At 38.6% G+C, this 18,437-nt stretch overlaps 1 protein-coding gene across 5 annotated transcripts in view; it reads left to right on the forward strand.

Annotated features, from left to right (window-relative positions):
• MYO1D (myosin ID) overlaps positions 1 to 18,437 on the forward strand; it is a 342,372-nt gene that overhangs the window by 189,339 nt on the left and 134,596 nt on the right. For all 5 annotated transcript variants that reach the window (XM_037494454.2, XM_037494457.2, XM_037494456.2 and 2 more), the window contains exons 18-20: positions 4,895 to 5,039; positions 5,532 to 5,636; positions 16,980 to 17,093. In XM_037494454.2, the coding sequence (XP_037350351.2) occupies positions 4,895 to 5,039; positions 5,532 to 5,636; positions 16,980 to 17,093 (364 nt within the window). The remainder of the gene's footprint in view (positions 1 to 4,894; positions 5,040 to 5,531; positions 5,637 to 16,979; positions 17,094 to 18,437) is intronic.

Raw genomic sequence — 18,437 nt, forward strand, 5'->3', positions numbered from 1 at the left:
AAACATCCATGTAAAAGTTGATACCTTTCCAACTGATCTTAGTTTTTTATAAACTGCCCTGAATCTGAGTTTGTCATTACTCATAGGTCCTTTCTTCCCATTTTTTGAGTTTATTTGTTGCCAGTGTGCACCAGATATATTTAGCTGTCTTAGATACAGCCATCTAGTCACATAAATTAATGGTTCTCAAATGTGGTCATTTGGTATCACAATATTCCACAAAGAGCACTATGAAATAATTGATTTATGAATGTAAAAGAACTAATTTATAATTCTATGCTAAATCAGATTTTATCTTCCTTTAGATTTTGTTCTGTGTAATTGGTGGCAGATAGCAAAAGAAAAAGCAAAATGCATAAGCGAACTTTTTAATATGTATCTCATTTGCTTTTTTAATAAAAAAGAAATTATCTAAAAAGAGAAAATCAAACAATAAAGAATTATTGAAAGCACACATACCACAATTCTCAGCTCACATACTCCAAGTAAAATGCTAGTTATAAATCTTGACAGGCTATTGAATGCTGATACAAATTTTTTCATTAATGTTATCTGTAACCTGCATTTTTGACATAATTTTAAAGTAAGCTTTATATGAACAAATGCTTGTTTTAAGTGAAATACTATAAAAATATATAGGCTATAAAGTTGACATCCTCCAGTTTGTGAGAAAAAATGAAAACTTGAATGAGAACCAGGACAGTAACCCAGGTGGAGAGAAGTAGACACATTTGGAGGCAGTATGGAGGCAGCTCCACAGAGCTGGGTGATGGACGCAGAGCTCAGAGGCCACGAGCATCCTGAATAAGCCTGACCCTCAGATTAGGTTTCCTGAGACCCCCCACGCTCACTTACCTGGGCATCTGTGCACCTGGTCAAGGCAAGGGCCATGACTGGTGGCCCAGAGGAAGGCCAAAGACGAAAAAAAGAAAAGGCTGAACTCCACCACACCTTCCCTCATCTCCCCATTTTATTCCTTTCCCCTGAGATACCACACAGTTACTTTGTATCCAAGTTTATGCCTGTGCCAGCACACATAGGCACACGAGTGGGAGAGAATATGACATGCAAGTTAAAAAGCACAAACCCTGGAATTTGGGCTCATTTTCTAGCTTTGCCACTGACCAGATGTATAAACCTGGGCAAATTAATTAAGTTTTGGAGCCTCGGTTACCCTATCTGTAACGGGGCTGTAATAATGGTACCTGCTCATAGGGTTGTTGAAAGGTTTATGAGTAGATTTATATAGCATTTCAGGTAGTGCCTGACACATACTCAGCACTAGGAAAACATTTGCTCATACTGTGAATATATATATGCATCCAGAGCATTTGGGTTCTTTTTATGTACAATTGAGATTATAATGTGGTTATATATATTTACATAGAATTAAGTCAAGGAGTGCTGTACATGACAAAGTGCTATATAATATTTTTAATGACAGCAAAGAATTAATTGATTTTGGTTATATTGCATTGTGACCTCTATAATCTTATTAGATTTTGGGGTTTTATGCATGGCCTGAAATTTATTAATTTTTGTGAAATTCCATTTAATTATGCAGCAAATTCTTACTCACTGCCTGCTGAGCTAGATTCCAGGGATATGGTAACAAACAAGAAAGATGCCAAAGACAGTCCACCCTTCTCAGGACTTAAAGTCATGGTAGCATTGAAAAAATGTGTCCACTCTGTTTGTTAACTGTATTCTTTCTCTCTGCCCCCTTCTCCCTTCATCCCTCCCTCCCCAAATGAATCACTTTTGTCAACCTCATCTGTAAAGGGTCAGTTAGTAAATAGGTTTTGTGGGCTACAAATGGTCTTCACATATTTTGCTTTGTTATGTTTTCATTGTGTTAAACGTGTAAAAACTACTCAGCTGGAAAGCAGCAGAACACCAGGCCATGGGCTGGATTTGGCACAGGCTAGTTACCAGCTCCTGATCTAATCATTGTGTCCTATCTAATCTAATCTTGAATTTTTTTGGCACATCAAAAACTGAGAGGCAAGGAATATGTTAAAGGACTCCATCATAATTGTGGGGTTTCTATTTTGTTCTCAAATTTCAGTGTGGGGCCTCCCCTGGTGGCGCAGGCGGTTGAGCGGAGCGCTGTGAAGCTCCGCAGCCTCTGCAGTGCCATTTCGATCCTGGCCAGCCTGCGAGAATCCCACATGGCGTGGTAGACCTCTCCTGTTTTGCCCGCTGCTCCCCTCCACAGTGTCTTCGGTCTGTCTGCCTGTTCTGCTCCCAGCTCTGTCTCTGGTGAATCCTCTCACCCTCCCACACATCTGGCCTGTACCCAGTTCTTGTATGCATAAATAAATAAATAAATCTTAAAATATATATATATATTTAAAAAATTTTTTTCAGCGTGTGTCCAGCTGTGTTTAGACTCACGCCTGCCTTCAGAGTAATTCTTTTTATTCTAGGAAGGCGGGGGCCTTCTTTGTGCCCAGCTTTGACCCCCTTTCTTATTTCTGAGGTTGGCGATCTTTATGGGTATGGCTATCACTGCCCTCTGCACATGTTTTTAGATGGTGGTTTGCTCAGTCAGGATGAGAGGCACAAGTCAGGCCCAGATGTGCCAGCACACCTCTGCAGTCAGTTGGGTAGGGAGGGCAGTGAGGAAGGGACAGGCTGACCAAGCACAGAGACTGGAAACATTGGCAGAGCAAGGGCCTCACCCACCAAGAAAGAAATGTGGGCTCAGGCCTAATTGGAGCAGTTACTTAGCAAGGCACTTAGTGTCATAGGATGTTCCAGTCACCAGGTCTGTGACTTTGACCACCTACTGCTCCCAAACTGTTGCCTTGCTCCCAAACCCCTTGTACCACCAGGGAGGCCCAGTACTTGTTTTTCTTAATCAGAAATAGATTATTTTTAATCTATGGCTTCAGTTGCTTATACCAAAAGACCTTGGAGTCATCTTTAAATCCTTCCTGCTCCCTTGTCCCGACATCCAGCCTCTCTATAGTAATCTTAGTCTGTTCCATTAGTGTTGGTTAGCCATGGAAAGTAGAGATGAGGGTTTCACTGTCATGCTGAACTTTTTCCATGGATATTGTTTTGGCCACCCGCTGTCTCTGACTGACTGCTCTGGCATATATGGTTAGCCATCCTGTGAGCCGTTAGCTGGCACAACTCTCACTGTGGAGTCTTTTACCTCCTCCCCTGCTACCAGCCCTTACTACTTTGGGCTAAAGATTCTCAGGCCATTTCTGCTGAAGGAGTCCGTCTCCTTCCTCTGTGTGGATTGCCCAATATGGAGCTGCTTCTCCATGAGCTCCATCCCATCAGCTCTATATCTTCCAGAAAGTCTTCACATCCTCTAATTTATTACAGCATTACCATTTTCTGGTGTTGCTATAGATGTGTTTCCTTATTTTTATATTTATTTAGTAATTTCAGAAGGAACTTGAGAGAGAAAACATTTAGCTCCAAGTCAGAATCTTGAAACAAGAAAACAAGACTCTCTTAGGAAGATCTTAGAGATGAAAAGAACCTTACTAACATTTTCTGTATATAAATTGGGAAAAGAACACCATTTTTCAATTTTAGCTGAGTCTCACGCACACCTCTGCAGTCAGTTGGGTATGGAGGGCAGTGAGTTCCATGGAAGCAGCTTGAGAGCCACTGCCCTTGCTTATTTCTTCTGAAATAAGGAAGTTCTCAGTTTGCTTCCACCCTCCCTACTTCAATGCTGTGACCTAAGTATCAAGGGGGCCTAAGTATCAAGGAGGCTAAGGTGTAGGGCTAAGAGCTTAAAAGACTCTGTATTTGTTTTTCTTAATCACAAATAGATTATTTTTAATCTATGGCTTCAGTTGCTTATACCAAAAGATCTCGGAGTCATCTTTAAATCCTTCCTGCTCTCTTGTCCCCACATCTGATCCATCAGCAAATCCTATTGACACTTCTTTCAGAATATATCAAGAACCAACACCTAGCTCCCCTTCCCCCAATGCCTCCCCGATCCAAGCCCCATCCTCTACTATGTACACTGTGGAAGCAGCCTCCTCACTGGTCATCCTGCCCAGCTCCCCTTCAGCCTTGCTCAAAACCCTCAGTGGCTTCCCAGTTCCTTCAGAGTAAAAGCCAAAGTCCTGATGATGTCCTTCAAGGCTCTGTAGGTTCTGGCCCTAATTCTCCCTCTCCCTCCCCTCCTCTTACTCTGCCTGGTTCTGCCTCAGTGTCAGAAGACTCCTGGCTGATCTTCTGGCACACCTGGAAGGCTCTTTCTTTAGAGCCTTTGCACAGCTGTGTTGTATTCCTACAACACTCACTCAGATATCCTAACAGCTGGCTCCTTCACTTCCTGTAGGTCTTTGCTTATATATGCTTAGCAGCAGTGCCTCCCTCACCGCCCTATATAAGTAATCCACTCCCCATTCCTTCCCTGTGCAGCATTCTTATCCTCGTTTCCTGCCTTATTTTCTCCAGAACTCTTGCCAGATGATATATACTGTATATTTCACTTGTTGACTTGTTTATTGTCTGTCTCTCTAGATTATAAGTAACTATCAGGAAGGACCTTCATCTGTTTACTGCTATGCTTCCATTGTCTAAACAACATCTGGAGTTCAGTAGGTGTTTGAAAATATTTGTTGAATGAATAAATGATGAATTCAAAGTTTCTGAGCCCTAACTCTAAATATTGTGAGAGCCCAAGCATCACTAGGTTGTAGTTGAATTGCTCTCAAACAACAAAGCTAGTTTTACCGAATTAGCTTTCTGCCTAAAACAGGTTCTGTGTATCTCTTGGAGACATTTTACTTTTTGTAGGTAGCATGTGGTGGTTTAGTTTCATTCTACTTAATTGTAGATTCTACTTAATTGTATTTTTGAGAGTGAATGAGATTCTAAAGTCTCCTACATTTTGATTATTTACTTGTAGATGGCGAGCATCCCAGCTCATCAAGAGCATACCTCCTGCAGACCTGCCCCAGGTCAGGGCAAAGGTTGCAGCCATGGAAATGTTGAAGGGTCAGAGGGCTGACCTTGGACTGCAGAGGGCCTGGGAAGGCAACTATCTTGCTTCGGTAAGTCCAGGAGAAAAAAAAAGTAGAAAGTCAAAGAGATTTTTCTCCCAGAATTTAGACAAAGATGACACATTCAGAAACAATATTTCTATGAGATACTAAACTGAAAGATTTGATTGCTGCTAAGTATATAATATTTGATGTTTCACCCACTTTAAAAAGGGCTCTCTATTTTGTAACCACGTCATAGGTATACTTTGTAACCTGGCTTTTGCCCATTTAAACCTTCCTGTGTATAAATCAGCAACTATATTTTAATTACCACCTTGATATTAATTATTCCCAAAGCAACATTTCTTCTTTCCCATTCTATATTTTAAAAATTTTATAGAACCTTTGGAGTTAAAACAAACCTTTAGTGGGTTACCATCTGGAACAGGGAGATAAAATACGTGAGAAACTACGTAAGTATTGTTCTAAGGCTGTGCATTGAAAAATGGCCTTTTTATCTAACATGCTAAACAGACTTATTTTACCACATTTCTTTTTCAGAAGCCAGATACACCTCAGACCTCAGTCACGTTTGTCCCAGTTGCTAATGAACTGAAACGAAAAGACAAATACATGAATATCCTCTTTTCTTGTCACGTTCGAAAGGTAAGAAAAAGACCACCTTGAAAAAAAAGAAACAGTTCTTATGAAACTTACTTAAATATTACTACAGTGAAACATAACAAAAGCTACGTCATGAGTGAGCTGTACCTTTGTAAGGCATTGATGAATGATTGTGACTATCGAGGTAGGCCGTAGAGCCTTCCTGAGGGAGGTTGGGGGGGGGGGGCCTCCCTGAGGTCAGGGATTGTGTTTTACTGCCTGTGTATCCTCATAGCACCTGCTGATCTGCCTTGTCTGTAATGGCCATTACTACATTTTTATACATGGTTCATTACTATTTTTTAAGATTTATTTATTTATGCATACAAGAACTGGGGTACAGGCCAGAGGTGTGGGGGGGGGGTGAGAGGATTCCCCAGAGACAGAGTGGGAAACAGAACAGGCAGACTGACTGAAATACACTGCTGAGGGGAGTAGCGGGGGAGTAAGGAGAGGTCTGCTGCACCATGTGGGTAGCTCCCTGGCCAGGATCGAACTCGTGTTGCAGTGGCTGCAGATAGCTTCATAGGTTGCATATTATACCCCTTGCACCACCAGGGATGCCTGGTTCATTCTATTTTTTAAAATCAGGAAAAGGGGGAGCAAGAACATAGTATGGAAGAAGGAGAAGGACTTAGTGAGATTTAGAAGGGGGTATGGGGGACAAAGGACACAGAAACATCAATTCCAAAGAGCATCTGCACCCCTGTGTTTATAGCAGCACTGTTTACAATAGCTAAGCTTTGGAAACAACCCAAATGCCCAAAAATAGATGACTGGATCAAGAAGATGTGGTACATATACACCATAGAATATTACTCAGCATTCAAAAAAGATAAACACATGCAATTTGCAGTAACATGGATGGAGCTGGAAGGGATCATGCTCAGCGAAATAAGCCAGAAAGAAAAAGAAAAATACCTGATGGTCTCACTCATAGCAGGAATCTAGAAAACTTAAATAAGGGACCAGGAAAATGAATAACTATAAGAAAGTGAAAACCAAAATCAACAAACAACTATGAACCAGAGACACAATATGGGGGGTGGGGGCGGGGAAAGGAGGGCTTGGGGTCAAAATAAAGGGGTTGTAATTGTATGGGGAGTATAAAAATAAAATTTAAATAAAAAAAGGGAAAAAAAGGGGGGTATGGGGGAAGTTGTGTGCTATGAACATATTTATTTATCTGAAGCAGGATATATAAACTACATATACCTGGAGATGATAGCAGTTGGACAGGTGAAGTGTGAAAGTTGGAAAGTGGAAGGCAGGGGTTAAATACTTGGTTAGAAATCTAGAGTGAAAGGAAATTGAAATAATTATAAAATCTATTTATAAAATTATGCAAATTTTTAAATATTGACTTGACTCCAGAGGCAATATTGATACAAATATGCTAATATCCAAAAGAGAGTTAAGAAAATTATCAAAGAATTAACTCATAGCAAAGGTCCAAATTTAGCTGATTTTAAAGGTGTTTCGTTTCAAATATTAAAAATGTACATAACTGCAGTATGATTCACAATAAGATAATGAAGCATTATTTTTCAACTCTAAATTTGACAAACTTCAAAATATCAAAATCCTTTTGCATGAACAGTTTGGCATTATCAAAATTTTAAGTGCCCAAACACTTAATCTAGGAATTCTACCATTTCTGCTATAGAGTCACAATATATTCAGAGGGAGGTATACATACAGTATCATACGTTGTAACAGCCCGAAAAACTGGTCAGAGACACAAATATGCTTTAGCATGTGACTGGTGTACAGAGAAACCAAACAAATAGATGAACTAAGTAAAACAAAAATAAACTTTAGACTACAAGACCTACTTATTGGTTAACAGATGGGAAGGGGAAAAGTGGGTGGATTAATCAGGTAAAAGAGATCAGTTGTATGGCAAAAGATAGACTTTCAGTGGTAAACTTTACTGTGTTTGATACACCCCTGAAATATATATATATATTAGCATGTAATATTTTGATAAAAAATAAAAATTTGTGGGCCTCCCTGGTGACATAAGGGTTAAAGTCTCGACACTATCAAGCTAACTGCAGCACGAGTTTGATCACTAGCCAGGGAGCTAACCCACATGGAGCAGCACATCTCTCCTGTCTCGCCTGCTGCTCCCCGTAGCAGTGCATTTCAGTAGATCTGCCTGTTCTGCTCCCCACTCTGTCTCTGGTGAATCTGCTTAGCCCCCACACCTCTGGCCTCAACCCCAGTTCTTGTATGCAGAAATAGTCTTTAAATAAATAAAATAAAAATTTGAAAGGCAAAAAAGAAAATAAGAATGGTCTAAAATAACAACCTTAATTTCCACCTTAAGAAACTAGAAAAAGAAGACAAAATTATTAATTTAGAATAGACTAATAGATTAAACAGAAGAAGGAAATAAATAATTCTCAAATGCACTTCAAGCATATGGTTGGTTATCAAATAAGCTTCAATAAACTTAAAAGTATTGAAATCATATAAAATGTGTTCTCCAACCATAATGGAGTGAAATGAGAAATAAATAACAGGGAAAAAATTGGGGGAATGCCCCCAAATAGTTGAAAATTAAATGACACACTCCCAAATAATCAGCAGTCTAAGAAATTTCTACATGGAAATTTGAACATTAGGAAATGAAGACCCAACATACTAAAACTATGGGTTACAACTGAAATACTGCTTTAATGCCAAAGTAAAAAAGATGAAAGATTGCAAATTGATAATCTAATCTTCCATCTTAAGAAGCCAGAGAATATTCTGGTTTCTCTTCAGATTGTATAACTCTTTCTCCTTAAGATATCAGAGAATCAAGAGCAAACTAAAATCAACACAAATAGAAGGAAAAAATGATAGGTTAGACAGAAATTAATCAAAGACTAGAGAAATGATAGAAAAAAATGTACAAAATATAAAATTGGTTCATCAGCAAAATTCACAAACCTTTAGCCAAACTGATCAAACACTGTCATAGAGGAAGATTAAACCATGTAGTTCAAGAAAATATAGCCATTAGTATTTGAATATTTTTTTTTAACTGAAGAACCATTGGCTTACATCCTTGTTGGTATTTTGAAAGTATAGGATCTCCCCCTCCAGATGTAGACACCTTAGCATACCTACCTCCAAAGCACCCATAGTCCTCCATCACAGGGTACTATGCGCTCTCCCTACCTTTTTCTCACTCCACAACCCCCACCCCATGCCTATGGTCAACTTAAAGGGTTGGTTTTAAAGTCTTTTTCTTACCCTTTATTTGGTTTTTCTCTAAGTGACACCATCTGATATTTATCTATCAACTTCTGGCTTACTTCACTTAGCATAATCCCTTCTGGTTCTATGTTGCCACAAATGGCATGAGTTAATTTATTTTTTTATTGCTCAGTAGTATTCCAGTATGTATATGTACCACATCTTCTTGATCATCTGTTTGGGGACACTTGGATTGTTTCCATAGCTTGGAAGAGATCAACTCAGTGTAATGTAGACATCTTAACAAAATACAGAACAGCCGGTTTTAAAGTTAGAATGAAGTAATCATCATCAAAGAAAGCATGCCTGCACTATTTTGGTGGTTACCGAAGTCCAGAGTAAAACTCCAAACTCCTAGATCCAGAAACAGTATTTATACATGTACCTAGCATTAATCAGACCATCCAAAATGATTTTTGTTAACCAGATTCATATACACATACAAAAAAGTGTAAGTCGTAATGCCAACTTGTGGCATGATGGCACACTTAACAAAGGAATGTATCATTTCAGTGAATCCTCATATCTACTAAAAGCTTTCCTTTTAAGTCCCAAGATATCTGGAAAGTCAATTTATTCATCAGAACAATTGATCAAAGCGGTTGGACAGCTTTAAGAATGATGTTGTCTAGGATGGGAAAGTCAGCTTGATCTGATTCTTTCTTTCCATTGAAGACATTTGTCTGTCTGACCACATGTCTCTCCCTGGATCCTGCTGAATAAAAACTGAAAAATTCCTATATATGTAAATTCCATGTAAAATAATATTTCTTCATACTGTAACTTAGATAATGTCTTCTGTGGAAACTTTTTTCAGTTCCAAGGACATACCAAAGTAAACTCCATATGATTTCAGTGAAACCATCTCTTTATTCTCTTGATACTTTTTGAAACAGCCAGCCATCTCCCTCTAACTACAGCTATAATAAGTCCTTTAAGGTGGGAGACTTCCACAAATAGCTACTTTCGCTCACAAGGTGTTTTCTCCTGGTCTCACTCAAAAGGAATCCTTACCTCTGGCCCCTGGGGGTGCTAACTAAACCTATAAACATCACTAGACATGTGTAGGAAAAAGCAAGGGGATGGGGGTTTTTCTTTGGTTGAGGATTTTAGCTTGGGTAATAGAAGATGAGACTGTCTAATGCTGAGTCTGTTATCCAGTTTTTCTATTTATCGGTTTAAGTGGAAGAAAATAGTTTCTTTATCATTATTTTAATTAAGTCTAGATTTACAATTCACATGTGTATGTATAAAAGATTTTCTTCACCATTTTGATTTTGCTAAATTATGCAATTTAAAGCTCTTACTTTGCTTCATGATGCCCTTCTCGCTCACTTGATTCATTCTTTAAGGAAAATTTCAATTGCTAAAACAGGAGGTAAAGATTTTTGACCCATTGTGTTTAGAAATATCGTGCTTTTTAATTCAAAGGGTCACGTTTCATTTTTTTTCTGTGTGGAAGGACTGGGATGTAGCCCAGAGGTGCAGGGGGTGAGAGGATTCACCAGAGACAGAGTGGGGAGCAGAACAAGCAGATCTACTGAAATACACTGCTAAGGGGATTAGCAGGCAAGAGAGGAGACGTCTCTTGCGCCATGTGGGTCAGCTCCCTGGCCTGGGATCAAACTCAGGCCATAGTGGTGATAGCACTGAGACTTAATGCATAGGCCACCAGTCAGGTCCCAAAAAGTATACTGTTTCTAAGTGTAGCTTCCGATAATTGCTGCTTTGAAGGTTTTTTTTTGTTGTTTTCTAGATTAACTCATGAATATATCATAAAAGGACAATATGCGCCACTACTGTGGTCTGTTGTTTTTGACTCTTGTGTAAGCTAAGAGTAAAGGTTTTTTTTCCTTACTATTTTGCAACACATTCTTATGTTTCTCAATATGACTTTACAAATGAGAAGCACTACTTATTATTCAGGTTCCATTTTAGATGTTCTCCTCCATATTCTAAGATGAATACAGGTGTTGATTGTGTTCTCCAACATGGGTTTCACAAATCAATGTTCTATGGAATATTCTTTTAAATGTTTTTGGGAATGGCTGGGTTGAACAGCTGAACATGCATTTTAAGTACAGAATTCTCAGAGCCTTTAATACATACATACATGGGTTTTGAGCACCAGAGGGGAGGTTGAGGTTTGTATTATTTTCAAACCCACTTGACTTGGAGCTCTTCCTTGCACAAAGCCTCACATGAGGCTAGTGTTTACAGAATAATTTAGAAAAATGCTGGTGCAAAAACACCATCTTGTTTCAAGTCTTCAAGAAGTGCCAGGCCTCTTTTATGGCAGAATTGTTCCTGTATAAAGTAAATACTTTATTCTTGGTAGTAATTATTTCAACATATAAATTCTTTTACTCTTTTAAAAAAGAAAAGATTTATTTTTATTTTTATACAAGAACCTGGGTACAGGCCAGATGCGCGGGAGGGTAAGAGGATTCACCAGAGACAGAGTTGGGAAGAGAACAGGCAGGCTGATGAAATACACTGCTGAGGGGAGCAGCAGGCAAGACAGGAGAGGTCTGCTCGCCATGTGGGATTCTCGCCTTCTCGCCGGCAGGGATCGAGCCAGTGCTACAGAGACTGCAGACAGCTTCACGTTGCGGCGCTCAACTGCCTGCTCCACCAGGGAGGCCTTTTTACTCTTATTTACAGATATAATTTTTGTCAGGTTTGATTTTTAGTTTTTTTAAAGATTTTATTTATTTTTATACAAGAGCTGGGGTACAGGCCAGAAGTGCGGGAGGGTGAGAGGATTCACCAGAGACAGAGTGGGGAACGGAACAGGCGAATTGACTGAAATACGCTGCTGAGGGGAGCAGTGGACGAGACAGGAGAGGTCTGCCACGCCATGTGGGAATCTCCCTGGCCGGCCAGAAATCGAACCTGCGCTGCAGAGGCTGTGGACAGCCTCACAACATCACGCTTAATTGAAAAATAAACTTTGGTTATAAAAGAAATGTTAAGACAACTGACTGATTCTGAAACTTTGAGACAAGAGGGAATTATGTCCAACCCACAACAGTGTATCCTGCTATGCCCCATTTACCTGTTCTAAATCAGTATGTCCTACCAACGCTTACATATTTCAGATTTTTTTATTTTTTCACTTGATCTTATTCACATAACTTCAGAAAATATCTGTAAATGAATTTGCAGAAAAACATTTCCAAAACATTTCTATCACATGAGAATATATACTAAGTATATGAGATTTGATTTATTTTTTTTACAAAGTCAAAATGAGTTTGTCCAAAGAATTCAGAAACATAATTTGAAAGGATACATGTTCATTGCAGCACTATTTACAATGATCAAGTGTGGAAACAACCTAGGTGCCCAATGACTAATGAGTAGATAAAGAAGATGTGGTATTATACAAAATGAAATGCTACTCAGCTATAAAAAGAGATGATATCTTGTCATTTGCAATAGCATGGATGGACATGGAGAGGATTGTGTTAACATAATCCTTTACATATTTCAGATTTCTGATTATAGAAAGATACTTTTCTGAATAAAATTATAAGGGAAGCTACTAGCAAGTAACACAGTGTTGCAAATGCAGATACCTGCGTTTCTCCTGGATCCATCGGGAAGGTTGTCTGAGCTGCTGGCATTCTCTGTACAGTCTCACAGGGGTGGCTGGTTATAAAGGTTTGCCCACTGGAAACTTAGACCTTAAAGAGAGAAATAATATTAACTGTTGCAAAAGACAATTTCTAAGGTAGAAGAAAAATGTGTAAACAGATCTCAGTAACTGCAACCATGAGATTAATTCATTGCGGATCAGCAGTCCATGTGCTTACATAGTGCATACTATGTTAGACGATGTTTCCTTAAAGAAATCGCTTAAAATTTTTGCGGTCTGCTTTCTTCAGTGCAGAAGTGAGATTTTTCCAAGACCAAACTGGGCGATGGACACTTAAGCTGTTGAGCAACTGTGCTTTCATTTGTCCCTTGGAAACTTTTTTAGATTTTGCAACCTCCTTTGTGTGCTCGAGTCCTCTTCCGGTCAGGTTTGGGAGTTTTGACAAGTGTACGCATCCTTGTAAAGCCCACCCTATCAGGACAGAGAACAGTTCCATCAGCCTAGAAAGCTCCTTTGTGCCCCTTCCCAGCCAAGCTCCATCACACCAAAGGCAACCACTATTCTCATTTCTTTCACCTTACATTAGTTTTGTTATTCCTTGACCTTCATTTCCATATACATGTACATAGGCTTTTTTTATTTTTTACATCATTGTTCATTTTTTTAAACAATATTTGCTTTCCCCCACCCCTTCATTAGTTCCCATAGAGTTTCCTTCAACAATGCACCTATGCACCATCACCACAGTCCCCTGTGCTTCTCCCTCTCTCCCTCTGATCCCTCTCCCTTCTCCTGCCCTGCAGTATGTCTCTGATTTATAATTGTTTGGTTTTGGTTTGTTGTGTTTTGTACTGTTACTTTTTTTTTGGGTTTTTTTGGTTTGTTTTTTTTTTAAGATTTATTTATTTTTGTATAAGAGCTGGGGTACAGGCCAGAGGCATGGGAGAGTGAGAAGATTCACCAGAGACAGAGTGGGGAACAGAACAGGCAGACTGATGAAATACACTGCTGAGGGGAGCAGCGGACAAGACAGGAGAAGTCTGCCCCGCCGTGGCCATGTGGGACCCCCGCCAGCCGGCCAGTTACTATTTGTTTGCACTGAAGTCTTATTTGGTTCCCCTATATTTCTGCTAATAAGTAAAACCATCCGGTATTTTCCTTTTTTCCTTCTGGCTTATTTCACTGAGCATAATTCCTTCTAGTTCCATCCATGTTGCTGTGAATGGCATGAGTTTATCTTTTTTGATTATTGAATAATATTCCATTGTGTATATGTACCACATCTTCTTGATCCAGCCATCTATTTTTGGGCATTTGGGTTGTTTCCAGGTTTTACCTATTTAAATAGTGCTGCAATACACATAGGGGTACAGGTGTTCATTTGAATCAATGTTTTTGTGTCCTTTGGATAGATCCCTACAAGACCATAATAATTAAAACAGTTTGGTATTGGAACAGAAACAGACACACAGACCAATGGAACCAAATAGAGATCCCAGAAATAAAGCCACAGCTATATGGACAACTCATCTTTGACAAAGGAGCAAAGACTATGCAGTGGAACATGGACAGTTAGTTCAATAAATGGTGCAGGGAAGGCTGGACCACAACATGCAAAAAAATGAAACTAAACCACTACCTCTCACCATGCACAAAAATCAACTCAAAATGGATAAAAGAACTGGAAAGTGAATTTGTCAGTCTTATTTACAACTATTTCTGATAACTTATTTGTAGCTATTTTACAAGGAGAACAGCAACTTTTTTAGCACACTTCCAATTTTATGATGACTTGTCAAAACTATGATAGTGGCTAAATTAATTGGAGGTAGATTAGTGAAATTCTAGTCAGTAGTTTAATTACCACAAGATTAATAAGTAAAAGCAACCTCTTTTGCCAAACAGCTTCAACTGTGAGTTTAAAAACACAGTGTGCTACATGACTATTTTAGCAAGTGTACTTTTTCATAACAAGCCTCCATGGCCTGAAAATTACAGGTCACCTTCCCTTAAAATTTTGAAAACTTTCCAACTATTAAATGAAAGTGTTTACCCTTTTAGCAGAGAGGTGTAAACAGTAACTCAACTTTATAATGAGAAGATACAGGCTAAGGATAGAGGTAACTTAATTGTTTCAGTATTAATATGTATCGGCCAACCTTCTTCCCTTCCTTTGCAAATAAAAAGCAATGATATCACCAGTGTCTTACATTAGCAGAAACAAGCCAAGAGCTCCTCATATTCCAAAAATCCTTTAAAAAACCAAAAAACCTTGTGCCCTTTTTCAGTATTATTTTTTTATTTCATCATTAATTCTATATATCCTTAATACTGATTCTACAACTGTGTAATAGAAGTTTGGAAAAAAGAGTGATTATCTTTCACTTCATAAACTGAAGAGGTTTTAAATAGAATGAGTGCTTGAGCATTATCGTGAAATGCACATCAATAAAGAGGAAAAGGAGGGCGTGGAAAATTATAAACACTTAGAGGAAGCATAACATGAGTCAATGTACAGAACAGGAACAGAGCTCTTAAAGAAATAAAGTTAAGTAGAATCATGGCATATAGGATAACTCTTGAAAGTCAACTAAAGGGAGCCTCCCTGGCTCCTAGGGGTTAAGTCTTAGCACTATCACTGCTGTGGTCTGAGTTCACTCCCTGGCCAGGGAGCTGACCCACATGGCGCAGCAGACCTCTTCTGTCTTACTTGCTGCTCCCCTCAGCAGTGTATTTCAGTAGATCCACCTGTTCTGTTCCCCACTCTGTCTCTGGTAAATCCTCTCACCTCTCACACCTCTGACCTACACCCCAGTTCTTCTATGCAAAAGATAATAATTATAAAAGAAGAAAAAAGAAAAGTAATCACAGGCTGAGTGGCTCTGAGTGGCAGATCTTGCTAGTCAAAGCACTGTGTTCAACAACAGTGCTTAGATCCCACCTCAGATCCACTGAACTGCTTCTGCCTGACTCCTGCCCTGTGGGGGCACTACTGCCTATTATATGGCCCATTCTCTTATGGTCAGTCATAATTATGAGACAATTGTTTATGCTTTCAGCAGTAGAAAGGCCCTATACATTTTTGAATATGTAGATTTAGTGGTATACTGTCATTATACTTTAGGAAATCTAATCTAAAATGCACCTGCCTATGACAAGAAGATTGCTCAAATGGGTAGGTTACATCTTTTTCTTACAACTAATGAAGTTATTGAGATATAATTCAAGCTATTCACCATTTTCAAGTACATAATTCAGTAACTTTAAGTATATTTGCAGTTGTGCATCCATCACCACAGGTAATTGTTTCACATTTCATTGGCCCGAAAAGAAACTCCACTCCCCTTTATTTTATCTCCCCAAACTTCCCACTTCCCCCAGCCCTCCTCAGCCACTAATCTGCTTTGTCTGTAGATCTGCCTATTCTGAACATTTCATACAGATGGAATTATACAATATGTGGTCCTTTGTGTCTGACTTCTGGCAAAATGTTTGAAGGTCCATCATTGTTATAGTGTAGATCTGTACTTCATTCTTTTTATTACCAAGTTATATTCTTTTGTGTGGATATATCACAATATATTATCCATTCAAAAGTTCATGGAAATTTGGGTTGTGACTACTTTTTTGCTACTCTAACTACAACTGCTATAAACATTTGGGCACAAGTTTTTGTATGCATATGTTTTGACATAGGGTATTTCTGAGTCGTATGGTAATTCTGTGTGTAATCATTTAAGAAATTCCAGACTGTTTTCCAAAATGGCCACATCATTTTATATTCCCACCAGTTATGACAATAGTTTCCACATCTTGCCTAACATTTGTTATTATTCTCTCTCTCTCTCGCTATCTCTCTTTCTCTCCTCTCTCTGTCTCTCTGTCTTTTAATTATCATCTCAGCAATTCGAAGTGGTATCATGTGGTTCTGATTCACGTTTCCCTGATGGCTAATGGTGTCCACCATCTTTTCATGTGTTTATTGGCAATTTGTACATATTCTCTGGAGAAATGTCTGTTTACTTTCTTCACCTAGTTTAGTTGGGGGTTTGTGTTTTTATTGCTGAATGATATATTCTAGATGCTGTGTATATTGTATGATTATATATATTATTTTATATAATATATTATTCTAAGTAAAGTCCCTTTATCAATACACAATTCACAAAATTTTTTCTGTGGGTTGTCTTTTCATTTTCTTTATACTGTCTGGGCTATATTCTTTTAGTCCTTTAATTCTTCTGTGTTTTTCTGATTTTCCTTGTTGAATTGTAAAAGTTAGATAATAAATTCTACAAATCTGGGAACTGCTACTGTTTTCTAGGTCCCTGTTGCATCCAGTAGTGGCTAGTGATTTAAGTAAAACAGATCATGGTACACACTTATGAAAGAATGTGTCTCCACAGCTGGCCAGCTCTGTCCCTGTATGTTTTCCTGACAGATAATTCAATTTAATTCTTGATGAGACATTGTTTTATTGGTTTGTTTTCTCACAGGTGAATCGATTCAGTAAGGTGGAAGACCGAGCAATTTTCGTCACTGATCGTCACCTATATAAAATGGATCCCACTAAACATTACAAAGTGATGAAGACTATCCCACTATACAATGTAAGTATTCTGTTTCTCTCTAAATAAAGGTGTTTGTGGTCTCTTATCCTGCTGTTTGTGGACCACTCCTCGTGGATAGAATGATTACTAGCCCTTTGGGGCTTTAGGGCACCTATGGATTCCTGAAATTTCATGCCAATTTTAAGTTTTCTACAGACTTACAAATTTCTATAAGAAGGATCCAAGCATTTAATAGGCTAAAGTGTAAGAACTGTGCCTTCTACCTTTCTCTATACCTCATCCTACTCACTGCTTAATTATGGTAATGTGTAATATGCTGATTTCTTTTTTTTTTTTTTAAAGATTTATTTATTTATTTATATAAGCACTGGGTACAGTCAGAAGCACGGGAGGGTGAGAGAATTCACCAGAGCCAGAGCGGGGAACAGAACAGGCAGACTGACGAAATACACTGCTGAGGGGAGCAGCGGGCAAGACAGGAGAGGTCTGTCGCATCATGTGGGACCCTTGCCAGTGGCCGGGGATCAAACCAGCGCTGCAGGGGCTGTGGGCAGCTTCGCAGCCCAGCGCTCAACCACTGCACCACCAGGGGAGGTGATTTCTCAAGATTTTTTAATATGGAAATTGAATCAGCTAGAAAATAGTAGATAACTACTTTATGAAACTATTACCTCTTTTTAAAATGTACAGTGCTTGCTGTCTCTAGATGTCCTTTTAACTATTAAAGTTTTATACATCTATAATTGTTGGTTGTATACATCTGATCTAAATCTACTCAGTTGTTTTCTATCCCCATAGGGTTTTCACTTTCTGTTATCACTTCTCATTTGAAATATGAAATTTGGTGGGTATTTCTTTGATTATCAATATGAAAGTTTTTTTTAATCTCCTGTTTAATGGGGTCTGCTTTACAAGGAGCCATTTGTTCTGATTCTCCAGAAAGAGTCAAGTGGACCACTAGTGTCTGGTGATTGTTCTCTGTCTTCTGGTTCTTATAGTGTGAGGTCTGGTTTGTCCAATAATGGGATTTTTAGGTGTATTATTCAAAGATTATTTTAACCTTTTGTCTTATGCAAAAGGGAATAAGAAACATTGTTTGTTCGGTTTTATTTTCTTCAAACAGGAGTCCTATTGGTTGTGAGGTTCAAAGAAGGCTAGCTATTCTTGGCTTTGATCGATGACATAGAACATCACTACAGGCTGTTACCCTAATTAGGGTTGAGATCCTTCTCTACTGTACACTCCCCACCAACATACATGCACATATATACCTTTCCCTCTTTCATTAGAAAGGTTAATAGATTGCAACTGAAAAGAAAATTATATTCTAGACATTCTTTATTTGTATATATTTCTTGACAAAAACTTGTAATCTTACATACA

This window comes from Talpa occidentalis, unplaced genomic scaffold (genome assembly GCF_014898055.3).
Source record: "Talpa occidentalis isolate TD23 unplaced genomic scaffold, MPIMG_talOcc4v2.1 talOcc4.7, whole genome shotgun sequence".
Taxonomy (NCBI): domain Eukaryota; kingdom Metazoa; phylum Chordata; class Mammalia; order Eulipotyphla; family Talpidae; genus Talpa; species Talpa occidentalis.